This window comes from Marasmius oreades, chromosome 5 (assembly GCF_018924745.1).
Source record: "Marasmius oreades isolate 03SP1 chromosome 5, whole genome shotgun sequence".
Lineage (NCBI taxonomy): Eukaryota > Fungi > Basidiomycota > Agaricomycetes > Agaricales > Marasmiaceae > Marasmius > Marasmius oreades.
In genome coordinates this window covers 421699-449418 of record NC_057327.1, presented here as the reverse complement: position 1 = coordinate 449418, position 27720 = coordinate 421699, and the positions used below count along the sequence as shown (strand labels likewise).

General features: G+C 49.0%; 9 protein-coding genes across 9 annotated transcripts; 7 read left to right on the top strand and 2 right to left on the bottom strand.

The window, feature by feature from the left end:
• Positions 1-1510: 1510 nt before the first annotated feature.
• Positions 1511-2041, top strand: E1B28_008217 (uncharacterized protein; the record flags this gene model as incomplete). Its single annotated transcript, XM_043153001.1, has 2 exons — positions 1511-1561; positions 1619-2041. 2 exons carry the CDS (start codon positions 1511-1513, stop codon positions 2039-2041), a joined length of 474 nt encoding a protein of 157 aa, XP_043008284.1.
• Positions 2042-2073: 32 nt separating this feature from the next.
• Positions 2074-3606, top strand: E1B28_008216 (uncharacterized protein; the record flags this gene model as incomplete). Its single annotated transcript, XM_043153000.1, has 7 exons — positions 2074-2237; positions 2294-2377; positions 2437-2521; positions 2575-2722; positions 2776-2875; positions 2943-3491; positions 3555-3606. The coding sequence occupies 7 exons, from the start codon at positions 2074-2076 to the stop codon at positions 3604-3606; spliced, it is 1182 nt and encodes a 393-aa protein (XP_043008283.1).
• A 25-nt stretch (positions 3607-3631) lies between these two features.
• Positions 3632-6802, top strand: E1B28_008215 (uncharacterized protein; the record flags this gene model as incomplete). Its single annotated transcript, XM_043152999.1, has 8 exons — positions 3632-4780; positions 4834-5004; positions 5060-5174; positions 5228-5348; positions 5410-5606; positions 5665-5846; positions 5901-6006; positions 6060-6802. The coding sequence occupies 8 exons, from the start codon at positions 3632-3634 to the stop codon at positions 6800-6802; spliced, it is 2784 nt and encodes a 927-aa protein (XP_043008282.1).
• Positions 6803-6913: 111 nt separating this feature from the next.
• E1B28_008214 (uncharacterized protein) lies at positions 6914-10233 on the top strand (the record flags this gene model as incomplete). Its single annotated transcript, XM_043152998.1, has 8 exons — positions 6914-7615; positions 7676-8076; positions 8135-8292; positions 8347-9134; positions 9193-9226; positions 9289-9420; positions 9476-9732; positions 9793-10233. 8 exons carry the CDS (start codon positions 6914-6916, stop codon positions 10231-10233), a joined length of 2913 nt encoding a protein of 970 aa, XP_043008281.1.
• Positions 10234-13352: 3119 nt separating this feature from the next.
• On the top strand, positions 13353-13815 carry E1B28_008213 (uncharacterized protein; the record flags this gene model as incomplete). The annotated part of the gene is made up of 2 exons (XM_043152997.1): positions 13353-13512; positions 13562-13815. 2 exons carry the CDS (start codon positions 13353-13355, stop codon positions 13813-13815), a joined length of 414 nt encoding a protein of 137 aa, XP_043008280.1.
• Positions 13816-20842: 7027 nt separating this feature from the next.
• On the bottom strand, positions 20843-22963 carry E1B28_008212 (uncharacterized protein; the record flags this gene model as incomplete). Its single annotated transcript, XM_043152996.1, has 3 exons — positions 20843-21762; positions 21824-22825; positions 22876-22963. The coding sequence occupies 3 exons, from the start codon at positions 22961-22963 to the stop codon at positions 20843-20845; spliced, it is 2010 nt and encodes a 669-aa protein (XP_043008279.1).
• Positions 22964-23917: 954 nt separating this feature from the next.
• E1B28_008211 (uncharacterized protein) lies at positions 23918-25479 on the bottom strand (the record flags this gene model as incomplete). The annotated part of the gene is made up of 7 exons (XM_043152995.1): positions 23918-24052; positions 24101-24304; positions 24355-24628; positions 24676-24730; positions 24789-25044; positions 25099-25289; positions 25347-25479. 7 exons carry the CDS (start codon positions 25477-25479, stop codon positions 23918-23920), a joined length of 1248 nt encoding a protein of 415 aa, XP_043008278.1.
• A 363-nt stretch (positions 25480-25842) lies between these two features.
• On the top strand, positions 25843-26608 carry E1B28_008210 (uncharacterized protein; the record flags this gene model as incomplete). Its single annotated transcript, XM_043152994.1, has 3 exons — positions 25843-26253; positions 26304-26396; positions 26447-26608. 3 exons carry the CDS (start codon positions 25843-25845, stop codon positions 26606-26608), a joined length of 666 nt encoding a protein of 221 aa, XP_043008277.1.
• A 479-nt stretch (positions 26609-27087) lies between these two features.
• Positions 27088-27628, top strand: E1B28_008209 (uncharacterized protein; the record flags this gene model as incomplete). Its single annotated transcript, XM_043152993.1, has 2 exons — positions 27088-27117; positions 27167-27628. 2 exons carry the CDS (start codon positions 27088-27090, stop codon positions 27626-27628), a joined length of 492 nt encoding a protein of 163 aa, XP_043008276.1.
• Positions 27629-27720: the final 92 nt, after the last annotated feature.

The following is a 27720-nucleotide window of genomic DNA, read 5'->3' as shown; positions in this document are numbered from 1 at the left end:
GTACACGTGGTCGCTTCCAGCAACCGGTTCGCCCGAGCTGAACCGGCTCGCGGGGACAAGACATAATTAATAATCGCTTACCATAATTCATTTCGGAGGGTACAGACGATTATTCCTTGACAGCTATAATAACGTAACGACGCGTCGAAAAAAAAAGCCGTGAGAAACCGACTGGGTGTTGTCGCACGTTCGTTGTTCAGCTCCACGGCCATCTCTCTTCCTCCCGCTGCTCCCTCATTTCTGGCCCCTCTGTTCCTCCTATCTAACAGCATTGCTATAAGCCGAATACTTCATTTCACGTCTCCCACAGCGTCAAGATGACGTGGAAACCACTGGATCCAAGCGTTCGACTTGGCAGGTAGGTTCCCAGAGCTCCTGATATTCCACTCATCATTGAGTTCCCTCTGTAGGATTCAGAAGTTTCGCTAGCTTGAAGCTACCGCCAGTGCAATGTCATGTTCACGCAGGTTGAAGATTCAGGTTCTGTCTGGGGTAGCGTGCACTGTACGCGTTATAATCTCTTATCTTTCTGTGTGTACCTCACCCATTTTTATTTATATAATCTCGCTTGACCGGGCTTGTGCATTGCAGATATGTGAACTACAGCCGTGCGACAGCACCAGACTCGACCTGACACTCAACCGGCACTTCACAATACAAAAGGCCTCTTGCTGGAATAACGAAGAGAAATTCTACCATCACATCACACAGCGGGTAGATATGCTCCGATGCACAGCGACATGGGTTCTCGACTTCTACCACTATTTTAGCACCTTGGCCGCTGTACCCCCTCACTTATTCTCTACCACTTCTCGGTGGAACTTTTCCGATCTTTCCCTGAGAGTAACATGGACACCACACTAACTTGGACTGATGGAGCGGGTCAGATAGTGGAGCTGAAGCGGTGGTCACTCCCGCAGATCTGATGAACATAGTGGGCGCCCACATCTCATGCGAAGCACCGGGCGAGGCTGAACCCGATACTTTTTAGAACTAGCAAACGATCGAAGTCACCGTTTTGGGTTCGGTTTCTAGCCGACTGTCAGATGTCATCAATCATGTCGAAGGATCTTTCGGGGTGGTCGTCAATGAACGATTGACTCGTTATTTGAGAGGATAATGGTTCGAATAGGGTTCGAATACTTCCGGATCTCATATCGGCCGTATACTCTGCTTCATCACAGTTCTGTGCTGGCTACGTTTCTGATGCCGCTGCTTTTTCTTCCCTTTCGCGACCTTATAATGACGTGCCAGCACGTTCCAAGTCATGGTTTTGATTTACTTACTCATGGACGGGATCGGGGGTACCGATCACCACCAAAAATTGCATCGACTATCGCAAGAGTTCTAGGTGCACAAACCATTCAAGATCGTTATATTTGGATATCAATCCAACTTATACATGTCTGTCCAGCTTTTTCAACACGTAACAACTGCTTAATCCTAAGGAGAGGAACGCAAGACTTGAATTTAAGGATCTGTGTCTTCAACTTTTCCCAGCGTAATCATCATGTCCTTCACAGCTTCATCTCAGTGCAATTCAAACACCTCGATTGCTATCGTATGTTGCGATCCCCTTCGTCTACCACGTTTTCTCTGCTCACTCTAGCCTTTGTAGGTTGGAATATCGGCGGAATTTCCTAGTGGTACTCACTCCCAGGAGAATTTGTCTCACAAGACATTTTTCGACTTTCTTCTCGGAGGGATGGAAGCGTACGAGCCCATCCCTCCCTCTCATTTTGACAGCTCTCGTCATCCAGGACAACTGACGACCACCACCGGCGCGTTCTTGAAAGATGTCCTTGCATTCGACCATCTCGAGTTCGGCATCAGCAATCGGGATGCTCACGGAATGTCTCTCAGCACCCGGAAACTTCTTGAGTCGAGTTTCCTCGCCTTACTGGACTCCGGAATCCATTACCGAGGTCAGAACGTGGCGTGTTATACAGCTTCAATTATGGACACTGTAATCGATCCGGTAAGTTTTGCATGGTCAGCGCTGAGTTTCGGTCAGTGCTCACCTCTACATCGACCAATGTGACGACACGCGGGTCGCTGGCAGGCTATCCTTACATGACGGCAAACAGAGTCTCTTATCACCTCGACCTCCGTGGGCCCTCAATCCCTTCCACCACAGCATGCAGCGCGTCAGCTACGGCTCTACATCTCGCTGTCCAAGCCATAAGGGCAGGCGACTGCGACGCCGCAGTTGTGGCAGCATGCCAGCTCAACTTTGGGTAAGCAAGCTCCATCTTGATGGCGATGCACAAGTACTGACCCAGCGTCGAATAAGCCTCGAAGATTGGCTCCAATATAGTGGCGCTAAAGTTTTGTCACCTGATGGGAAATGCAAGCCCTTCAGTCAATTTGCGGACGGGTGAGCTATTCTTGTAGTACGAACATTTTTTTATCAATACTGATAGCGAGGGCCCGTAGATTCGGAAGAGGAGAAGGGGTCGCATCAGTTGTCTTGAAGTCACTAGAGCGTGCACAGACAGACGGGGACAAGATTTATGGCGTGGTACGTTCCTGTCATGATCCTCTCCTCTGGCTCAAAAAACTGACATCGCAAAGATAATCGGTACTGGTCTCAACTCAGCCGGATTTCTTGCACCGGTAAGCGCACCAGTCGCCGAGGTGCAAGCGGACGCGATGAAACGCGCGTTCCAAGGTACTGGGTACGTACCTATGGAAGTTGACTACATTGAAGCCCACGCAACAGGTCCGTCCGCAGTGTGTCTTGTTCCCTTGTTTGATTATTGATACCCAAAATAGGGACATCCGCCGGAGATCCAACAGAGGCCAACTGGATTGGTGAAAATTTCAAGCGTCCCAATTCTCTTATCCGAGTTGGTAGTGTCAAGGGAAATGTCGGGTAAGGGTTCTCGTCGAAATTTTTACAGACGATTGGTTGCTCATAGTGCGCTCCCTCCTACGTTTAGACACCTTGAGGCTGTTTCTTTCTTTGCCTCGATCTCCAAGGCTTGTTCGATATTCAGCACTGGACTTATCCCTCCGACCGTCAATGTCACCCAATCCACGAGAAACCCGAAGATTCGTTGGGATGAACATCAATTACATGTAGTGACAGAGACTACGCATCTCAGGGAACTGGAAGATCCAAAACGTGCTTTGATTGCGATAGCAGGGTCTGGCATTGGAGGTGTAAACGGCCATTGCCTGTTGGAGGAACCACCCAAGGCCACCTCGACTCCCCGAGGATATTATAATGGAAGCCTCTGCCTGTTGGTGGGAGGAGGACTTTCGCTTCGCTCGGCAACGGCTGTATGCGAGTCCCTGCAGGAGTCGTCGGGCTCGGTGGCAGCACTTGCTCGGACGTACGGGAGGCGCTCACGATCTATGACTTGGAAAAGCTACGCGATACACCACCCTAAAGGGGGTCTTTCTCGCTTTGCATCTCCCACGCTAGCGCCTCGGTCGCCTCCCCCCCTCGTCAGTTTTCTCTGGTCAAGGCGCTCAACATCTCCTAAGTACGTTCGGATACTCTCTCGACGATATAGACATTGCCTGACCTCCTTTTTTCCATCTCACAGTGGGAAAACAACTGTTCAAGGATTTCCCTTTCTTTCAGCAGAACATCCTTGAACTCGATGATGTGTATCGTTCCGTGATGGGACATTCGTTGGTCCAGCGTTACGGACTATTTGCGGATGCCCAACCTGAGTTGACACTACCCGAGATGTGGCCCATTATCGCTATTCTCCCCTCGCTCGCGATGATTCAAATCGCGGTTCTCAACCTCCTTCGTCATCTCGGTGTTTCGCCGGATGTTGTAGTGGGTCACTCTGCTGGCGAAGTTGTGACCTTTTACGCCAGTGGATCAATGACTCAGGAAACTGCCCTTAAGCTTGCGATAGCGAGAGCTGTCGCTCTGTCATATACTGAGGACTCGAGTGAAGATGCTGGAATGGTGGCGCTTGGTTGCGGTGCACCACTTGCGTTGGAGATCATCAAAGAAATCATCGATGCTTTGCACAACGACTCCCAACAGGTTTTGGATCTTGCATGCGAGAACTCCCCAAGCGCGGTAACCCTTTCCGGACATTCAGCGCTCCTGGATCGGGTCCTTGAAGTCGCTTCTATTCGCCAGCTGTTTGCCAGGAAGCTCCATACGCGCGTTGCAGTGCATTCGGCTATCATGGAGCTTTGTCGAGAACAGTACAATGAACGAGTTTCAGATGTGATCTCAGCCTCAGTCATCTCAAAGCCCCGTGTCGAGACTTATTCGACTGTGACCGGGAAAATACAAACAGATGGACCCACAGATCAGTACATGTGGGACAACACTCGTCTACCTGTACAATTTTCTTCCGCCATTGGACTCATACATGAAAAACACCCAAATGCTGTTTACGTTGAGATCTCACCCCATCTGGCGCTCACTTCATACGTCGAATCAATGACAGGACGGCCCGTTGTTTGTCCCTTGCGCAGATCAGGGAAGAATGAAACATACCGTGATGACGAGTCGTATGTTCTGCTCGATTGCCTTGGCAGGCTCGCCGTCCAAGGAGTAGCCACGATCGACTTTACCCGCCTGAGTCCTGCGAACATTCAAGGCGATTCATCTATTCTGACCTATCCTTTCTCTCGTAAACCTATCCCTCTCCTAAAAGGAAACTCGGAAGATCTTGTCAAAGCACGTTATGGTCCACTCAACTACAGCAACATGAAGTTGAGCATTACGGATCACGCACAATTGGCAGAGCATGTCATCCGTGAAGAGGCTATTCTACCTGCCACTGGCTATCTAGAAATGGTGAGGACTTTGACCTTACATTTTTAGTTGACTATGCTCTGACGTCTAGATAGGCATTTGAACGGGGTGCTCGACTTCTCTGGGACGTTCGATTTGACGCTGCTCTACCCATTCTGCAACAACCCACGTCATCCGTCCATTTCCAGCTCGAAGGAACACATTGGACAGTAGAGAGCATCCGGTCGCAGGATCGTTCCTCGCCAGTGACTTCAAGTGACGGAAAGGTAAGTGACTCAGGAACAAAGCCTCTCGGATGTTGGCTAACGGTTCCGCTAACAGACGGCCAACATTCGGAAGCACGCGAACGGCCACCTCTCTTGCTCCAGTCAACAACAGTGCGGCCCCCCGCTGGATATCCCAACCATAAGGGATAGATGCAAGTCATCAAACATCGGTTGGCATGTTGATCTATTGATCTTCGGTACTTCACTCACCAGCTTCACGTAGATATCTATCATACAATGAAGTACTTCGCCACGTTCGGTCCCTCATACCGGCGCATAGAAAAGCTCTACATGGGTAAAGATGAGGGATTGATTCTCGTTCGGGGTGGTGATAGCTCCTTGGGGTGCGTTACACTGTACATTCCGCACAGAAAAATACTGACACGTCCGGTTCTGAATGAACAGTTCGGCGGGGTATATTGTGCACCCGATCCTACTGGATGCATGCCTTCACGGAGCAGTAAACCCGATTTTCACTCAAAACACCGACACCAATTCCTATTATCTACCATCGAGTTTGAAGACGGTCCGTGTACATCGCTCCTCTCTTCATCAACAAGGGCATCTGTGGTCGCACATCAAACTCAAAGAATGGAAGTACAGTAAGTTCCATTTATCGCGGTCTCGCCGAGTTGATGTCAGATGATAGTCATATTTCAGACGAGCTCGTGTACGACATTGATATTGTGGACGGAGCAGGACAGCGACTGGTAGAATTACAGGGCTTGGTGGTCAGCCGGCATGAAATCACTCCAGCCCTGTCTGGGAGACCACATCTCGACCTCGCTTACCAACGATTTGACCTTCCCACCCTCCCAAGCTCTGACGTGGCAGTAGACTTTGTAAGTTCCGCGTATCGGTTTGTACGAGCGCAATATGCTGATATCCGAGCACAGTCTCACACTCAACTGCCACTGGGAACCGCGATAGGCCGTGTCTTGGACAGTATCTCGCGATTGGGACAAAAACGGGTTGTCCGCGTCCTTTCACTCGGTTCTAGTGGTGAGTTTTCCTTGCCTTGTCTCTGCCTTGTTCTCATTTTGAGAGCTCGTTAGCAATTCTTGATGATGCGGAATCCATCATGAGCTCCAACCCCGACGGATTTCTAGAATGTTATTTCGACAGAGCACACAGTTACAGTTTATCGGCCAAAGGTAACCTCATGGTTCGAGTCGTGGCTTCACCAGAAACACTACCGCTTCTCTTCGATCTCATTGTTGTGGAGGATACCAGTTACACCCTTTCGGTCATCTCAGCTATGTTAATCCCAGGGGGAAAGGCACTCATACAGAGAACTAACGCGCATGCCGAGGATGACCTCCAGATAAAAGAACAAAATTCCCTTCGCCTACAAGCCATTCAATCAGCCACAGACACCGTTTTGATCGAGGCGCAGAAGTCCACACTCTCCATGCTTAACGAGCCCTCCACAACTTTTGATATGCCAGTAATTACCTTTGAGTTGGGACGGGAGTTGGACATCAGGGATCAGATCCTTCTTCAGGAGGCATCTGCTGTTCCCATTTGGATCCAAGCACAAGATGATATCCACGGAGGCGCTGCACGCGGTTTCTGCCGTTCACTTTCCCGAGAATTGTCTGTCAATGTTCGCCTTGTCATCTTTCAAGGTGAATGGTCTGTGGATCGACGATTGCAGTTCATAAAAGCTCTCTCCTCGCTACCTGGACTGGACGACGAGGTGGAAGTCCTAGTCAATCCCAACGGGAGCCTCTATGTCCCTCGATTTGTTCCGGCAAGCCTAGCGACTCCGCTTGATCAGAGGGAAAAACCCAAATAATGGGTGAAGGGATTGAACGAGGAGATAATTGAACAGTTGCCGCCTCCCTTGGAATCGGAAGACTTGGTTCTACTCCATATCTCGACAATCTCGACGCACTCTGCGGGAGGTATGGTCTCTGTACTCGGAGAGGTGGCAAGTCTTGGTACTTTGGGTCTCCCTCAAGGAACACCTGTCGTCGCCGTTTGTTCATCACCAATATCGAACTTTGCTGTTATCCATGCAGGACAGGTGTTCCCTAAACCTTTCGTGGATGCCAACGACAGTGTCAATGGCCTACTTCCCCTTCTTGTCGCCGGGCTCGGGATTGGGATGTGGACCTTCACAAACCGGAATGGGCGCGAGCCAACAGTTCGAATATCGGTGATAGCCCCCCGCAGTGACTCCTTTGCTCGGTCATTGTTGTCCGTCTTACAAGGTCACGGATATTCCGTATCTTTACTTTCGACCCACGAGATCCTATTCGAGGAACTTCAGTTCTTGGAATCTTCGCGTTACGTGTTTTGCGAGTCAACTCCGGCTGTATGGGCACGGACATTGGATGGCCTTAGTACCTGTGCGTCCATATATCAGTGGGGCAAGGATCTCAATCAAAGCATGATGAGGGATCCGTGGTTAGTTCGCGATACACTTTCACAAGTCCTACCTCTATTAACGCCACCCTTTCCACCGCTCGAGCCGGCTCTTCGTGTGCAAGATGTGCTAGCTGCTTCCCGTAGTACGAGGAAGCTCCTGTTCGATCCGCACAAAAAGTATCTGCTTATCGGAGGAATCGGATCTTTGGGACTTCACATCACCCTGTGGATGTACGAGGTAAGCATCACACCTCCGAGTGCTCAATCTCGTACTCCGACAACTGACGTTTCATCATAGAACGGCGCGAGGAATATTATTTTAACCAGTCGTTCTGGAGGGAGCACTTTGACGCAGAAAAAGGACAATCTGGCGATTCGGATACTGTCTTATCTCAAAACACTGGACGGCCTTTCAATGCGCCTGGGAGCTTACGATGCTACCTCACAGGATGACATGCGAAACCTGATCAACTCCGCCGGGCCGGAAAGTTCTATTGGCGGATGTATCATACTTACAGCTGCACTCTGCGATAGGTTGTATCGCTTACACGACAAGGAGAGCTATCAACAGGCCGTTGATCCCAAGGTTGGCGCTTTTGAGGTTCTGCGGAAGTGCACGGATGTGGACAAGTTAGATTTCCTGGTGTCTTTTTCTTCGAGCGCCACCTTTGGTATCGCTGGCCAGACGAATTACTCTAGGTACATATCTCTCGGACTCTCTGGATGAAACCAAAATTGATGCTATCTGTCCTCCCAGTGGCAATACCGCGGTGGACTCGCAAATCCGACCACTTTGCAATGCCTTAACACTCATCGCACCCCCGGTGGTCGATACTATCACTATCACCAACTCCGAACAACTAGAGTCAGAAGCTCGATTGTCATATATAATGCCCTGGATTTTGAGTGCGAGACGTACGTGCCCCGCTGTATGCAAAGACATTTGATTATTTACCCAAGCACCTTTAGAGATCTGTGCGGCCCTTGGAGATGGTATAAATCAACTCAAGCACGGCACACCGGTTTGGCAGATGATTCCCGAACTGGATTGGGGAGCAGTGACTGCATCACTTGGCCCATCGTCGCTCTACGCACATATGACTCCGCCCGAGCCATCGGAAGATAACACTTCCTCTACCCAGAACTTGACCGAAGAAGGACTCGCCAGTCTTATTTGCGAGCATTTGGAGTTACCCCGCAAGGATTTGGATCTTGAAGTTCCGCTGACTTCATACGGTTTGGATTCTCTGTCTGCTGGCAGGCTGTCAATCACATTGAAGCCTTACGGTACGCTCACTCAAGTCCAATTGCTCGCCGACCTCAGCACCACCGGTATCATCAAGCGATTGAAGGAAAGTCCCGTTGGTATGAAATCTACGAAAATGCCCAATGGCACGGCCGATGCCAATGTCAAGGACAAGATTAAGCTTATGCATGACCTTGCGACTGAATACTCCTCCGACTTCCCCAAACCAGTCTCTAAACGAGAGGGCCAACGCCAACGAGTCGTATTACTGACTGCAAGCACCGGATACCTGGGGTCCTGTATGTTGATGAACTTGGTCCGCGATCCTACGGTCACGCACATCTATACACTGAACCGTCTAGGGAACACCAGCCCTGAGTCTCGACAGAGACGCGTCCTTTCTGATTGTGGCCTGAACCCGTCAGAAGTGTTCGACTCTCAGAAAGTTACCTGGCTCAAAGGCGACCTTACACAGCCCCATCTTGGTCTCGAGAAGGATACTTTTGCAGAGGTGACAATCTCGAATCTACTATAAAAACCATGGTTTTTCTGATGTGGACCTTCGTTAGATGAAAACTCGGGTGACCGATGTGGTCCATCTTGGTGCGTTTCTCCCTCTGTGTAACCGCCGCCGCCGATCTGAACATAACACTCGAAAATCTTAGCCTGGCGGGTTAATTTCAACCTGGAGCTTTCTCTATTCACATCGAGTCTTCGCGGACTCCGAAATTTGCTTGATTTGGCTATTGACAATAGCGCTCGCTTCATGTTTGCTAGCAGCCTTGCCGTTTTTGCCAGTACGTGCTCTCTCTGTGGCGACCTTTGTGATAAACTTGACACTCTCGTTGCCAGATGGTCCCAAAGGAGTCATAACAGGAGCGGAGCGCGTTGCCGCGGAAATGGCCGTACGGATAGGTTATAGCGAATCAAAATGGGTTGGCGAAGAGATTATATTTGCTGCGTCCGAAGCAACAGGACTCCAATCCACGGTTGTCCGTGTTGGACAATTATGTGGCGCAAGTTCTTCCGGAACTTGGAATGTTAAAGAGTGGTTCCCAACAATGGTGCAGGTATCTTCGGTGACGAAGGTTCTCCCTGACGACGCGAGAGTAAGTTCAACATTACGGTAGCAACATATAGGGGTGCTTACATCTCTACCCTTTCCATAGCAAGTTTCGTGGTTACCAATCGACGTAGCGGCGCAGGCCATGGTTGATATACTACGCCAGCGAGCGGATTCGTCCCCGACCTCGTCTACATCGATTGAAGCCCTTGCACATCCTTGTCTGATTCCATGGCAAGCGATAGCCACGGTGCTTGCCGATGAGTTGGGCGCCACGATAATCCCATATCCAGAATGGTTCAAGCGTGTCGAAGAGTTGTTAGGTACCCTGGACTTTGAGGACCTCAATGCCAAGCGTCTGCTTCCCTACTTCCGTGGTGTTGATTCCTTTGGAGACCGTGAACATGGCAATAGGGATGCGTTTGGGTTAGCCCAGATGCTGGTCTCGCCTCCGACGGGGTCCACGCTGGCAAATGCGTCGCCACTAACAGAGAGAACAGTTCAGTCTTGGGTAACATACTGGAGAGGTGTTAAGTTCCTACGGTGAATTCAAAGCTTGTAACTAGGTCCAAATACCTTGTATCCTTCCAGCAAGATTAATGCTTAATGATCGGAATGATATCGAGATTTCGCATCAATATCAGAGGTGAAGCAGCGACTTGGCTCTCGTCGGGTGTGGTACAATTCAAACTCCGCCAAGTCGGACAATCGCACCCAACGTGTCAAATTGCGTATTTCAAATTTACCTTGAAAAGCCCTATTGTCTTCTTCATGTTCTCAAGAGATTTGAGAGGAGTAATCTCGAAGGCGAAGGGATATGAGGATGGGGATGTCAGATGAAGAGGTGACAATGATGACGACGACTCTGAGGACCGTTTCCAAGGGATCGATAGGTGCGTCGCTTTGCCTGTTGTTTGGAATCCGATTCTGATACACCGTCCGAAGACAATGTGGAATATGAATACATCTGGGAAAGGTTGACAGAAGACGACAAACAGAATTCATGAAAGCAATCGATAACCCCGATAGTAATCTTGAAAGGCGTAGTACAGAGGTGGAGGCCTGGGATCACGGAAGGATACTAGACGTGGCCAGCCTGTACTGTCAGGCGCCTGGTACCCATTCGACGTTGAAGAGTGTCAGTATCAAAGTGGTGAACCTCTTGTCGATCAATCGGCCTAGATCCACTGCCAATCGGAAATACTTCCTCGAGGCATGCGACTTTCGCCACGATGTTCATTATACTTATACGCGGGAACTAGACCATCCGGCCGTTAAAAAAAATGGCCATGATATATTACAGCGTATACATTCTTTACCAGTCCACGCTCAGACCGTCCGCTCATCAAAACTCCTCAACGCAGGCAGCCCAATCCTGTCCGACATATCTGCAGGACACGAAAACCTCGTCTGTAAAAACACTTTCTCAACGCCATCCAACCTCTTATCGAAAGCAGAGTATAGATCAGCCATGTCTTCAAAGGGTACTCGGTGGGTGATCATGCTACAAAACGTTCGTCGGGAATGGCGGATGCATATAAGAAACCTCAGCGGAACGTACGAATACAGTGACCAGTGCTGTCTGCCAAGCAACCTTGCCATGTACCACTCTCAGAAAGTCAATAAAGCATAGTTCTGAGTCAAGGCAAACACTTGTTCAGACCTGGCGCCGATACAGTCAATCCCACAGCATCTCAGTTCGATACGGTGCTTTTCTTTTGGGGAAATTGTTCAAGTCGGACAGCAGCAAGACAGCAGTTGCAAAGACACAGTGATACCGAAAGATACACGACACATTCCTGTTGAGGGTCGACTTATGCAGGAGTGGCTTGCGACATCGTGGATAAGTTACGTCAATTCACGTTTAATTTACATAACGTGCACGCACTTTGCGGATATCACCGAATCCCGGGCTCTGTGGCTCGATCTATCAGTTACGAGAATGGCACTTACAGGCCCTCCACCAGTCCACCTCCATACGCCCTTGAAATCGACATCGGATGCTTTTTACAATTCCAGGCGATTTTGTGATTGCGGATATAAGACATTGACAAGTTGATCATCGAAACGACGGGAGACTCAAGAGATATGGGTACAAAATATAGGTAAGAGATTACTAGTAGGCTCCGACTACAGGAATAAGGTCCCTGCAACAGCGATTCCGACCGCACCCAGTACGTTAGGGCGAATGGACAATGCACCACCAATATCGAACTCTATCGTCAAATCGAGTCCCCTCCGTGTCTGGCAGTCAGTAAAAGCTTTACAGGAAAGTTTCAGCCTTACAACTTGAGAAAGTCTGAGGAGTCTTACTATCCGATCCAGGGTTGTTAACTGTAGTATCTGGGTTGTGAGCTTGAGCACATTCAAGGCACGTTGCCAGACTATTTCCAGTCAGATCTTCGCATCGACATGATGTATCGCCAGCAGTCACACCGGAATTACCAAAAAATAACCTCGACTTATTTGTCAATTGATTGTAGCTAAATCAGGTAATAAATACATATAATTGAAAGGTTATTTAATACATGCCGAATAAGTTCGCTCGAATTGTTAATTAATATCTACCAAATCAGGACTAGTTTCAGGTCGCCCGAAAGGAAAAATGATTGATGAAATATCGATTTTGCGGAAAAATGATCTGATTATGTGGAAATCAGTGCCCATTTCAGGTAGACTGAATATACTGATATCGGTCATCCCGAAAGCTATACTGATTGCGGGAACATCGGCTCGGCTGATAACCGCTCTGAAAGGGAGAAAATCAGCCGGGCTTTCCCTCAAGCTGAAAGTGTAACTGATTTTCTCCCTTTCGGCTCAGTTGATTGGCTGCTCCGGCGTTTGCGCCCTGACGCAACAGCGTCACAATAGCGTGACCGTTCGCACGTGGTTACGACTGTGACACAATATCGGACAAACGGCGGACTACAGGCTGGTAGTCTGAACGACGATGCAATGAAAGTAAGCAGGATGGCAGCGTCAGTGGTGGATAGATAGAGCGATAAAATCACTGAATGTAAGCAGCAGCGACATCATCGTCGCGCGAGAACTAACGACATAATCAAATTGGGTCATCTTACCTCCCTTCCTGGTACCTACCCCCTTTCCCTGCTCTTCCCCACTCCTTCTTCACTTCCTAAGCTACCTCCATCCCTGTTACTGGTGCTGAGGCTATTGGTGAGCATTAGTAACACTCCAGCCATTTGAATATCAGATTTACCTGAAATTTCAGCATAATATCGTCCAACCGCGACCGTAGGACCCAGACTGTTGAGAAAAGAAGATAGAAAGCGTAAGCAACGGTTTTGAGCGTCCAAGGTGCGTTTGACTACTGTTTCAAACTGCTTCCGCATACTCACCCCGCCGGCTTTTACGCAAATAGTAGCTCCCCAGTCGACCCAAGACTTGCAACAACTCCGACTCGCATTCGACACCTTACTGAATGCCCTCCAGACCCAAAATCACCTTCCTGGCGATTGTCCTTCGACCCTCCAGCTCTTCTGTGTTCAGGCGACCCACAGGCTTCAGCGAACCAACCGTATCGGCCAACTCACCTCGTCCCTATTGAAGCCTGCTGAACGTGCTGTAGAGGTTGAAGCTCGGCCTTCGACGTCTGGCACATACTCCTGGGTAATCGAACGAAAAACGGCCACAACAACTCTCCCCATGCCTGCGACCATGTCTACCCCTTTAGACACTGAGGAGGACAAGTCCGAACCACTACATCCCTGTCTTGCATCGCCTTACCGATGTCCGCGTTCCGTCGTTGAGTCAGATTCATATGTTGTGGAGGCCATCTCGGAGTATGTCAAGCTTACGGATGAAGGTATCGGCCTCTTTGCTTTCTCATTTGGCTCTAACTCACCCTTCAGCAGGACAGAGGATCGAATGGAAGTTAAGAATAACGTTGGAGAAATCGCTTTCCCCCGTCGAAATGCCTGGAAGCATTTATACATTTCGCATCGAGGGCGATTCGCCACTTCTCGCAGAAGGCACCGCAATATACAAGGTCGGCCGTACCCTTGACTACAAACGGCGAATGGTTCAATGGAACGCGCAATGCCCTTCACAAACCCATAGCTGGTACGAGCCGGTATGGGTGGAACATTGCCATCGAACAGGTGAGTAGATCCTTGCATTGCTCGTTTTCGAAACTCAAGAGCCTGCCGATATGCTAGAGCGTTTGGTTCACCTTGAGCTTAGCAAGATCTGCGTCGAGCGTCCGCGAGAGCGATGTCTGGATTGTAAGAGGCGTCATTGCGAAATTTTTCGGCTGGCTCAGATAGAAGGGATCGATTCTTACAGTGCGGTGATCTTGCCAATCATCAATAGAATGGCCGCCAAGGCTGGCGAATGTCCTAAACGCTCGTTTTCTTGATATAGGGTAATTTCTTGACTTGTTGTAGTTTAGTTAATGTTTGCTGTATGTAATAAAAACCGCAACTTACTACAATTCGTAAACCAGTCCTCTCACAAGCTCAATTTGAGGGGATAACTCGTGGTCAAGCATCGACTCACGACTAGGTGGTTGCCAGGTCGATGAGTAATTAGCAACCATGAAGTTCCAGTTTCTTGGCCTCCCCTATACACGACAGGTGATAGAACAGGCTGGGCGATTGGGAGCCTGACAATGACAAGCATGCTTCGTAAGCATGATGTCAATTTCACCACTGGTCTTTGAAGTATCGATGGAATGACTGCCTGGTTCGTCCCCGGATGTTTGCCCCACAGGAGTCAAGTTTTTCTCCTAATGAACTTGAGTACCCCACACAAGATTCCGATGAATGACATTCAAAAGCTCAAGATACCATGTCATTGGCGTTGCTTATGACACCACCTGGGCGACAACTCACGCCATGCTCCACGTAGGCTCAAGTTTGCCATGCGAACGATAAACAGGCTTCCCATTTTGGATTTCATCTTTCCACTCGATAGCGCCAAAACATGTAACAGCCTTTGCGTTTCGTGTGATCGAGGACACTTGGTCTTTCCAGACACGTGCCCGGTTCGAAGCTGCATGGAGAAGGTTTAGTTTACAAAACCTATAAACCCTGGATGAATGATACCGACTCGACATTAATGTCCAATCCCTTAGGGGCGAGAGCTTCCGCCATAGCCAACAACAGAATGGGCCCTGTGTAAAGCGCGGGTTAAGCAGAAGGGCTTCGCGGAGGAAACAACAGATGGAATTCACTATTTCCTTCAATGATTGATGGCCCATCGCCTACGGTCCAAAAATTCCTTTTCCTTTCAAATGACCGATGATCGTTGAAGAATTCGCCCATCGAGTACGACAGTTGCGCTCACGACTTGGCCAGATTTCACGAGTTTTCGAATGAGTTCACCGGTGGAGTTACCCACGTAGAGCGTAGGAACTTATATTCTGATCGGTAAAAAGCGATATGCAGGCCTTTACTGGGCCAGACCAGAGGAATACGACGAGATGGACTCTAAAGGAATCGAGGTAAGTGAGGCTTACGTGCCGATTTGGACGTTGCTGAACTTTCGACAGACAGTGCGGCGAGACGGGAAGTACACCTTTTCGAACTCCAGCTTGATTGGTTTCACAAATTTCACGGTGACCAAGTCAGCAGCCTGGCTACCTACACTTGGCAATTAGTATGGATGAAGGATTTAGAAGAATAGATCAGTACCTAGCTTCATGACGATCTCCATATCTTTGGGCTCAAATCGGACCATCACTGAGTCGGTGTCATCATAAATAACGGTCGCGCCATGGGTGGGTCCATTAGCTGCACTGTATTCTCCTCTACTTCCTGTTACTTGTGTCAAAAATGTGCTACAACCCTTGATACCATCACTACTCACTGTTTTCGTTCTCTCAACCATCTGTCTACCATACGCGGTAACGCTCGACGAAATTGGGAAAAACCCAGTGAAACCGTAGACAGAGTTAGCACTAATCTGTTTACGGGAAGTGAATCAAAGGTTTCGTCCAGCTTGAGTGCGAAACTAACCTTACGTGTTGCCGCCCGTCCAGAACAGCCTGCTTGAAGGATCAGTTCCCTTTGTCAGATCGTCTGTGGCCCGCTTCCGCGCTAAGATCAAATTCTTGAGAATAGCAGGGAGTACATCAGTTGGGAACGCCAGCAGAAACAAAGACAGGATGGTATTTCGATTAAAGCTCAAGTGACTACATACAAGATATCTAGTAGAGTGAGGAGGATACTAAAGATCAATCTCGTGAAAGATTGAGGAAGACAGACCTCCCTTTTGAATAGTCGAAGCGAGCGGCATGGGCAACAATATCATCCAGCCCGATGGTATGTTTGAAGCTTTCTAACTCGGACGAGTAACTTCTGGCGTTCAAGTGTGGATAGCGAACAAAAGGGTCATAAATAGCTTTTGACAGCGACTGATACGGTCGGACATGGACCTTAACAGTCTGACCGCCACCTGGTTGAGGGATGTTTTCGATAGATTGAATCTGTCCGGCCAATTGAGAAACCGTGATGGAGGAACCTGATGGAGGCCGGTAGAAAATGCTGGCGTTGCCTTCGTGTGTCTTATGAGGAGAGAAGTTAACACCATGGTAGTTAGCGTATGAACGGTGCGAGCTTTTCATCTCACGCAGAGGTTGCGGTTCGCGAGTTCCGTTTGCTGGTATGAAACACTTGTCGAATAGTCGCTTCAATTGTCTAATAGCTTCGGGGCAATCAGCACGACGAAGCCAACGGCGGATGTTTGCCGTACGAGCCATGGTTTTCAATATCGTGAACTCGGCAACACCTGCAGTCAGAGAAAGTGAGTCCATTGGCTAGCGCAAGAACCTTTTGACACTCACCACCAATATGATCGTTCGTATTGACTTTCTGCAACGTTCCAACCAATCGTTCAAAAGGGAAACACCACCACGAGCTGACGGGACCGAACGACAACAAAAAATCAGGGATATGCCCAGCGACGTGGATATTGGTCCGCGATTCAGCATCATAAGTATGGGGATGTATAGTTCTCAAGTCTCGAACCCAGTTGTTCAAATACTGACGTAAGTCTGTAGCGCGAGAAACAGACGTGGTATATCTGCAGCAGATGATCGTTGCTTGGAAGAGGGCCATTGTATGGTCAAGAACCCGTAAGAGACGGCCAGCGTCAGTATCATCACAAGGAGGCACACATCCATCGTCGTCACCCCAAAGGATGATAAGGGCGATCGGGAGATATACAGAGCTGAGCGTACGCCATTCATCTGCCTTGATACTTCCTGCTTTCACTTCTCCGTAGTTCTTTGGTACAGAATTCAGCCATGCAGGGGTGACAGTCGCTCGTAACACATGCTGAATGTGTGCAAGAGTCTTGGGAGTGCCTGTCCTCGTGAGCCGTGTCTCCCACTTCCAAGGCTGATTTAATCGCTGAGTAGGAACACATTAGAAAGGAGTTGCATGTATAGAAGGCAAAACTCACCCAATCGAGGAGCAACGCAATGAAATGAGATTTTTGGGTGGGTGTCCCTGAAGGAAACCTCGTAGCTTTTTGTTCCTTAGAGGTTGATTTTTCTTGTGCACGCTTCGAGAAAAGGCTCTTGATTTCCCTGTCCACAACCGATATATCTTTGGGTAAGTCGAGTGTGTGCACCACATAGCTCAAGGCTTTCAGTGGAGCCTGAGTGTCTAGCCGTTTCCAGACCTGCTCTAATGTCGTCGAATGGTCCCCTTCCAACGGTAAAGAGAGCGTGCGGTGTATCCTGGCGACTGACGGAATCTGTTTCTCTTTCAACTTGGGTGCGGTGGGGTCAGCGTTGTTGACATAAGTGACCCACGGCCACTCATAGGCGATCTTGAAACTATCAATATTGACTTCGGGAGCTGCTGCATCCAAACGGAGAACGTGACGACAATGATAATGCACCAATCCCTCGAGGACGGCGTGCATAGCATCGACAACGAGCATTCGAGTAGGGTCCCAATATTCAAGCAGCCAGAAGGACGACCACCGAACGCCATGGTCTTTGAAAACATCTTCTCGTTCCTTGGTACTCTGCGCATCTTTCCAAACTACGGTCCATCGACGAAGCTCCGCCACATCCCGTGGTATCCACTTCGACTGGTCAGTGTTAAAGACCTGATCCCTTCCTTGTAGCTGGCAAACGCTGCATATCAAACTAGACGCAGGTCCTTGCAGACCAGAAACTTTACGAGCAGCAGGCAAGTCATTGACGGATATAAAGATGCCGGCCTCGACGTCTACGCCAGACCCTAGCGACTCTGGGGCGGCTGTCCTTGACACTCGAATGCCTGGCTTCCAAGCCGTGACGAACTGCTCAATTACACGACGAACATAAAAGTCGATGGTGTCATAGGACGGTTCTACAGGGCCTGGAATGATGGTCATAAACAGAAATTCGGGAAGGTAACGGATAGACGGGTCGAGCGCGAGATTGGCACAGGATATAACGCCGATCGATTCATGGGCCCCACGAGCTGTAACTCCGTTGACGTTGAGAAAGTCAACGTGAATAGAGAAGCCTAAATGGATTTTATTTCCTCGATCGATGAAGAGTTTACCGTCAGGTCCTTTGAAGCCTTGAGCAAATTCTGCATCAAAAACGTCGTGGATGTGAGTTTGACGGTCACCACATTGTATGGCTGCCCAGGCGGTATCAGTAGCACTGATAGACTGTTCCAAGTAAGTGGAATCTGCGAGACAACGGGCGATATAATCAGGAAGTGAAGGGACGTAGTAGGGTTTGATGGGTTGCTTTCTGCCATCGGCTCTGGCTTTTAGGAGTTGAGAACCACATTTGTAGAGGCCGCTCTCTCCAACAACATCATTTTCGCAGGTTTGTGGGAGAACGTACTCGCCCTTCTTCCCTGAAGAACGTGCCTCGTTTGTAAATGAGCAGACCGGACATGTCGCGTATAAGAGGAAGTCGCCCTCTACATCCAACATCTTAAGAGCTTCGTTCAAAGAGCTGGGAGCACGTTCGAGGATCGACTTCTGGGAGGGGGTGAATGAAGCATCCCATCGACTTCCGTTAGAGCCATTAGTCGACATTCCGAGCCGAACCAGTATGGACGTAACGCCAATCAAGAAATTGGTCTGAACTATGGAAAGACCGACGACCAGATTGCAGATCACGGCAAGCAGGATCATGACTTGATTGACTTGATCCATCGTAGAGAGACTGTTGTCGTAAAGGTGGTCTGATTCCGTGATTAGTCAATGGGAGAAATGCGGACCAACAGATACTTACCCGCGTTCACAAACAATGGTCGTCCTGACCTTGGCAGCAGGGCCTGGAGAGTGCTGATCCTAAGAATCATCTTCCTCAAAAGCTCTGATACGTCCTCGCATTCTTTCTCTACTTGGCTCCGGCTATCGACGCGCCTAAGGGGGTTCTGGCGTCCTCGTCGCTTGGCGTTGAGAAGGAGACTGTCTGCGCAAGCCAGGCTTCCTCTTGCAAAATTGATTGCTGCATCCAGTGTCGTATGCTGAGAGTCGATGGTCAATGATGAGAAGTCATCGCCAAAAGCTTGAAGTTCGTGGTGCTTCAATTGCTCGCGTATGAGTTTCAGATCTTTTATCGCGTCTCCTTCAGTTTTCCCAGTCCTGAAGTGGGGTGAGGATGGTGATGAGGGAGGTGAAGGAGGCGAGGGAGACCGTTTTGTATGGGAATAATGGGGGGAACGACCAAACTGGTGACCAGGTCGGGATGAAGGCACCGCTTTAGGCGAATTCTTTGCCATTGCCACAGCTTCTAGCGCTTCGGCGGCATCGGTAACGTCTAGTGATTTCAAGGAATCGGGAAAGGAAGAGACGCTTTGCTGGTAGAAGTGAGACGAAGAAGAAAACATTCTGTCATGGGGTGTGCAGTCATTGGGAGAGGCGTTCAACACGGCCGCGGTGAGATAAGTTTCCAAAGTATTGTGGGCTGACCCTGTGGTTTCAAAATGCTGAAGTGGGCTCAGCATGTGTCATAAACATCACAAACTCGATACTTACGGGGTCGTATACATTTACCCCCGAATTTTCGTCGGCCGGCGTGGGAAGAAATGCTCCAGGAATGACATGAGGCTCTTGAAGTTGCAGGGAGTCAAGTTGCCGTGTTAACGTAGCCACAGGAGGGAATGGAGGTGTAGGTTGTACCATAGTGGTCTGGGCTGGTTTTTGCAAGTTGAGAGACTCCATCTGGGTTGTCACTTCTGAGACTGAGACTGAAGCAGACTGGAATACAACTTTAAGAATGAGAATTCTATAGATGGTGCAATGACGTACCGTGTCATTCGAATGAGAACAAAACAGGTCTTCTGTGCTGGTTGTCAACCCAGGGAGGGCGGCATAGGATTGCATCACTCGGTAGAGCGCTTCTAGCATGTTGGATGTAGGAGAGTTGGGAGGATTTGGTTCGGTTTTTATAACTAGGAATTGCTTTCAACCCATCGGAGAAAAGGAATATAAGGTCTATCTCTAGTACAAGGAGGCTTGGCTCGCTAGTACTAGGGCTACGTAGAAGTCCTCAATACAAGGTCTTCCAATATAAGGTGGTTAACAAAATGATCGGTCGAACGAAATTGAACCGATCCATACATGGTCGAGCCAAACTCGAGCCAAGTAAGAGCTTCTTCATCGTTGTTTCTGACAGATAAATAAGGTCAGCGAGGTTGAAACCACTTGAACCCTATAACTTACCGACCGCACCAAAATTGTTCCATCATGTCAAAGTGAAGTTTCTTGCTGATATTGCTGAATCTAAGTGGTAGAAGCTCTCAGCGCCGTTAGAGATCTTTGAAACACATACATTGGGGAATGTCCTCAACATCAGGACCCTGGGACGGAATGAGAAATGTAGCAGAAGCGTATTCTGACTACCTGAGCGCCAGGCGAAACGGATTCGATCTGACTTTGCGATGCAGTCGAAACGAATTCGAACTGCGTGGCGGTAGACATCGTGGGAGGAGGAGTGAGGAGAAAAGTGGGCGGTTGGGTCGTTATTATAGGGTAGCGTCAACGTGACAATGCCCGCTTCACGTGATTTCACATTCAACAGATTAACAAAAAAAAGGTTGCAGCACCTTTATTGTGACTGAGATACCGAGAGCGTCAGGTGGATACAAGAATAAAAAGATTACACTATACATGCGCGTCAAGATAAACTAAAAACTAAAATACAGCAGACAAGATGAATACAAAAACAACTAAGACAGCCGAAAAGGGATAGAAGCAGTGCGACCGAATGCCTGTAGGAAAGAACTCGTGTAGTGATACGCCAACTCCCTCTCGATGTAGTCAAGCTGCGACCCAAGGTTATGGCTACCAGAGTCCTCGGGAAACCGATCCAACAGAACAGTAGGCTTCGACCCAGACCAAGTGCTCATGAGTGTATGGAGACCCTTCAAGGCCTTCATTTGCTCCACGGGTTCAGTTGAATGAAGTCCTCGGTTCGCTTTCGACATCTCCGCATGATCCCTGCTTCCAATCCAACATGCTTCAAGAACAGTACAGCGGTCCCTTGTCGACATTCCGCTTTCGTCCATACAATCATCCAAAGCCACTAAGTCTTGACGGAAATTGAGTTCGTACAACTCCCATAGAATCGCTTGGGCAATCTTTTGAGAGGGCAATTTGGTTCCGTCCACAGTTCCGCCTCTCCAAATGGCGGGCGCCGATGAGAACCTTTCGGGGCGAAACTCGCCTTTGCCCATTATATCCTTCAACACCTTCTGCGTTTCGAGCCGTTGTTGACCAGTGCGAGTATCTGAACGAATATCTTTGTCGTCGTCAAATGTTAGCATTTGCCTCCATTGCTTCTTCGAAAATCGGTCCAGACTCGAAGATAGGCGATAAATGAAAATATTCCTGAGTTTGAGCCAGTTACGGAAAAGTGTTACAGTGACCGTTTCGTTCCCCGAGGTGATGAAGAGATCGGGTGGTGGAAGAGCATAACCTCGATTTGCACCCTCTGGTGCTGGGAGTGACTGATTATGACCAGAAAGGTGTTCCAATGCAGCCTTCCAGGCTTCGATGGCCGGTGGCATGAGAGGGCTGGACGGTATGATGAACGTGTTGTGGGTAGTATTTTGGGGGTGCTTCCTGTTAGCTGCTTTACCTTTAGGGTCTGCGCAAGAATATACTGAGTGGTGGGTACGAATTAAAAAAATTAGATATGGACAGCTTACAAGGAGTGGATCGTCCACGAGACACTTGGAACGATTGACGTATTGGCATAGAGGGAGTGAGGGGCAAGCTTGCTCTCTGAATTGACGTTGAGCTTCGTGGTTGTGTGGTTCCCAATACAGAGGGGTACTCGAAAAGCGCGGATACATAGTTGGCCATTGTGATGTATCTTTCGGGGTTTCGCGCAAGGCCAGTAAAGACCACACGATGGGATGGGGTTGCATCGGCCATGTCGACGATAAAACCGGTGTGGAGATGAATGGAACCATCTGCGAGTGGCAGGATGAAGTCTTCTAATCGGTCGACCCTGGCCTCACCAGCACGCGAGAGAGGGCGAACATAGTATACTGGTATGTGGCTCTGGAAGAGGTTCTCCAGATCGTCGAGATTGTCGGTAAAAGCACCCATCAGATTCTCGTCCGCCAACACTGGATGTTCCTGACCAAGCTCCCTCGCCATTCCAAATTTCGCCCGATATTTGGTCACCCATCTGCTGCGTGCGTCAAGCTCCAGAAGATGACGCTGAGCGCATCTAAATCGAAGAAAAACCTCCTCTTTCGGTGCAGCTAGCTGCAAACGATCCAACAATCGGCGGAGCTGTTCCAAGTTGTTCTTCATATAATAATCTTCTTGATGATTTGCTGGAAGATCTTTGATGACTGTCTCGGCCAACTTCACCAGATGTGAACGTGTCCTTGTGTCGAAGACTCCAAAACCAGCACAAAAAGTATCGTCACTGGGCTTGAAGTCATTTTCGCTGGGGACGAGCCAAGCAATGGTGAATGAGCCCGTGAGCGAGGGGACACGGACGACTGCTAGGTGGGCAGCTGCACGAACGAATGGTTGAGGAAATAGGATAGGGTCGTCGCGGCCAAAGTGTCTGTCCTTTCTCATCCGGACACGACATTCGTTCAGTGGGGGGTGGTAGAGCACTTTCGAGTTCGGTGAAGTGACCAAGACTTCTCCAACGTGGTTTCCACAAAGACCGTCAAAGGATTTCAAGGCTATACGGCCATGTAAGCATTCGAAGAGAAACGAGCGGCCAAATACGCACGCTTATCAGGTCTCGCAAACGTCGTCAATACTTCTGGGTCCCGGGTGATTTGCTGCAGGGAAAACAAAGGTTTCGGGGGAGGATTCATCGGTAGCGACGTGGAGATCTGGAAGCTGGTCAGGATGTTAGTCTAAAATAGAGACAGTCAAGCAGATTCAGCGAGATCCTAAGCTTAACATTAGCGGAAAAGGCGAACCTGGCTGGGGTGACGAAGTCCACGATCAAATGTGAGTGTTGAGTTGGTGGGTTCGAATGTGAAGGAGTATGTGCACTGATGCAAAATCAAGTGCCCGAAGAGTGATTGCTCGAAGCAAGTCACAGACGATAGCTGCACAGAAGCAGGCTATGTGTACCCGGCGTGGCGAGAGAATCGTACTGACGCGGTCGCGGTTGACGCGGTTGACGCTGTGACAGTGCTGTGACGCAGTGTTTTTATTGTTGCTTCCTATTTGCACCTCTTGGTAATCATTTTCTTTCACGCCTCCACACACTTCAAAGAGTCAATTCCGTCTCAAGACACTAAAAACATCTCGAATACCGTTTCGGATGTTCGGTTTACTGCAGAATTCGCTTCTCAGTGCTTCCTATGCCTAAGATTCGTTCTTGGTATATCATTCGAGATCTCAAGGCTTTTTAGAACCTCCACCAACTTCAAGGATCAATTCCGTCCCAAGACGTTCAAAAGCATCTCGAATACCGTTTCGGATGTTCGGTGCACTGCAGAATTCGCTTCTCAGTGCTTCCTATTATGTCCAAGATTCGTTCTTGGTATGTCATTTGAGATCTCAAGGCTTCTTAGAACGTCTTTTCACTTCAGGAGGTTTGTATTTGCTCGTCGTCTTCAACTGCTGACTCTGACCACCTTAGTCTTTCCCCGCTTTTCTCTCAAGTAAATCCCACCAGGCTATGACAAATTCGCTTTGCATAGCTCGCAGCATTTAAGATTTGTTCTCGGTGCTACAGGCAATCAGGATCCGTTTCTAACTGTTACTACATTTCTTCCACGGCGTAAGTGTTACATTCGCAATCAAAGTATACCTATTCACATGTCTCGCAGGACTATAGCTCGTACCTCGCGTACTTGAGGCTTCTCCAGTGCTCCCCCCCTCCATTCCATTTGAAGGTTCTCTACCGTTTCCCATATCCATTTACGAATCCAATCCAAGATCGGAAGGCCCTTGTACAACTGTCAGATATTTAAGAAGAAGACCAGCTCTCTACTCACAAGGACGTCCCGCAGAATGAAGAGGATCAACGCCGATATGCATATTAGTTGCACACAGTTGATCCCCCCATTCCCCCCCTCCTTGCCTTCTGCATCTGGTGAGGCACCTCTTTTCACCCTCTCCCATACCTGCAGATCTGTCTTCCCAGTGTTATCACCAGACCTCCCTGCGATGACTACCGAAACCCCTTCTATATCCACAGTCTGGCTTTGATAGTCAACATCGGTAGACCATTTTCAAAGTTATCGCTTACCGTTACACTTTGAACCCAGTCCTCTACACCGATGTCAATTACATCATAGATGTCCCCCGTACGTCTCTCGAAGGCATAGAGCCTACCATGGTGACTTCCTGTGATGATGATGCTTGCGTCGCTAAGGAAGCTTACGTTTCTTGACCGCCGCTCTCCTGCTGGAACTGGGAAGGTCTTTATCCTTTCTGTATCCGAAAATTTGTAGAGTGCCACTCCCTGCACCACGTCGTCCACGATGAAGACATCCTCATTTACGTTGACGGCCGCATGGCCGCTGAAAATCATCAGCCAATGCTGCAGTCGATCAACCTGGTTGCTCACATAATGACACCTGTGGATTTTGTTTTGATGATTTTGCCCCTCATCCAGGACGTGACTGTGAGCACTGGTGAGTAATCTCAAGTGTAACGTGTTCTCATGCACTCACATATCACCATCGTCTCGACCGAAGCTCCAGATCTCAGGACCTAGTGCTCCTGTGTGCCCGAAAGCGACCGCCTGTGGATAATGGGCCGTGATCTTTACGGACACAACTCTCGTTGGCCGCATTTGACCATCGAGGACAAATCTATGGATCACTTCCGACCGATGAACAATAGCCAGTTGGTTTGCCTTCGTGTCGTACGCGATGGCAGAAATCTCCTGGCCGTCCACACCGCCGGCTAGTTCATCGCAAAATACTTCTCTAAACTGAGACGAAGGTTAGTTTTTTCTATTAGAGCATTCTGAGATACTATTACTTACGTTTGTCTCTCCCCTTGTTCTTTTCCAAACGCACAGGTAACCCTGAGCTGTTCCAAAGGCAACCCCTTCATCTGGATCGTCCGGACGCGTTATCCATGCAATGGCGAGCGTGGCACCTCGATTAGCTGCTCTGGTTGGAGACTCCAACAGCTCGTGTGTTTGCAAGTCCCAAATGAGGGTTCCTTGTTTTCCTACATCCACAGCTTCAATTGAAGATGTACACGCCTAGCGGAAGAGGAATTACTCACCACCTGAGGCAACGTACATCCCAAAAGGATGAGCAGCTACAGCAGCAACTGCATCTCTATGACCTTGTAGGAGGCCACGCAAAGCAAATTTGCCGTTCTCGCTGGCGCCGCCAGTGACGTTGTCGGAAGGCATTTCAGAATGGTTAGGCGTTCATTCACTGCCTTTACCGTCTCTATATGAAGGGCGCGTCAAGAGCTGCACTATTGTTCTTTTTTTTTTAAAGTTCACTCGCCATCGGTGCCTTTCGCGTCTCTGCACGTCGCGTCAAGTACCTTGTTTTTGTTTTTTTTCTCTCTCTTGGCGGCCCTCCATGTGAAACGCTTCCATGCGTCAAGCCATATCCGAACATTTCTTTGTTATCTAGCCCGACTACCCCTTTTGGAACTGACTTACAAATTCCCTGCGTCACCTTCGTCAAGAAAGTACACCTTTCTTCACCTTTCTTCCTACTCCCTCCTGCGCCGGCGCATCTACAAACGACAGTCACGAACTATAATGTCTTTTCCTACACCAAAGTTTTCCAAGCCATACCGCACGTACGCGCCTCGGAGGCTTGCACCTCGTCCTATTGTGATCCCCTTATATGCCACTCCCATCACCAGGATTCCTTCACCTCCACTTCCGGTGCATCGAACTCTACCCGCGAAAATCAGGTTCCACCCTTATGCTGAAGCTAGACGCGCCAGTCCAAACAATCGGCCCCCACCCATTTCCATACCCGCAGCTGTTAACAGAAGTACTACCTCGCCGCCTGCCTCGACCGAGAGCGTACCTGATTCTCCGTTGACCCCAATCGATCCGTCACAGCCCGAAACAAGTCGAGCAGAAACTGTAAAGATTCGTCCACCACGGATTATGTCAGTTAGTCATGCTGGATGGCATGAAGCTCAGCAAGCAGAGTATCGTGTATGTCGTCTTCTGGCCTTTTCTTTTTCAACGCTGACCCTTTCCTCTAGGAGATAGCAAAGACGGCTATCCGAGCCAATCTCGATTTCATGAAAAGCCTCGGTGAGCAAGATAAGACCGCTCGTGGAAAGGCGATAAAAGTCGTATGTCACTCATTCTGTACGCTCACAATATTCATTAATGTATTTACTAGATCGAAGACGCGTTGCCTATCTTTAAAGAGCACGAGAATAATTGGGGTGCAACGATTCTACTCAGGGACCAGCTGAAAAGTATGAAGGATACCACAGCGAAGCGAACAAAGCGGGTGCAAGCGAAAGCCTCGAAGGCTTCAACTTCGCAGGCGGATGCTTGAGTAGAACTACACGATCTTTACTCGTTTCCAAAGTATCTCCAATCATTATGAAGTCACAATAAGCCCTGAACGAGATGTCACAAACAATAAAACTTCACCTAATCATAAGCCCTTTCCAAACGCCGATCATGTCTGAAAGCGTCACCTGCATTGGATCGCGTTCAGAAGCGAATGTATTCTTGAATCAGTCCTTTCCCTACACCCCCAAGCGGCAATAGGAGCTGAGAAATTCTCTAGAATCTTATTGTGCTATGGCCCCACAAGTCTGACAGCTTTCCCTTTCCATTCACTCCCTTCCGGGTCAAGGCGTCCAAGGGTCAAACACATCCAACTGGAGTCACAGGAAGCTGTACTGACTCCGTCCCCAGATGGATACAGAACTCTTATTGTCGTCTGTCCGCTTAAAACTAGCCAAATTTTCCGGCCTTCACGAAATTTGCTTGCAGCTGGCTGCTCCTCCATTCCTTTACTGTACAACAATGACCAGAACAATTTACCATTTGCAGGACGTGAGTCTCCTTTTTTTCTTGATCTGAATTTTCTTTGATTTAAACCCAGGCGTCTATGACCTTCACGATCAAAGCCGTTAAAATCTCGACGTCGGACAGGACTCGTGCTATCAATGTAGCTACTGTTGCAGCGAAACCACCGACGCAACACGACGTTAATCGCATGCCCCTGGTGGAGCACTGTTTCGAGCGCTGGCCGATTCCACAACCGTATGTTCACGACTGCGAAGTCGTGTACAAAGACACACGATTTCGAGTCTTCTTTCAGAGGCACAAACGACTCCCGCGTAATGGTTGCCTATCCATTCAAGGCAACATCATCGTTATGCGGCTCGGAATTCGGAACCCCTCCAACGTGGTTAATCTGAGAAAAGGGGACCACAGGAAAGCTCGCATCGTCGCTATAAAGTTCGAGTTTTGCTTCTCAGCACTATACCGTCATTCACAGTCTTTCAAATTAGGTTTGCGCCTCATCTTGCCTGGTTCCAAGCCCGTCGTGGACGCCAACTAAAACGTGTTATCCGCCTATAAAGTAGACACCTCATTACTGCTCTTCGCTAGTTTTACGCCATATACACTTAATGAAATCATCGACGCTACTGT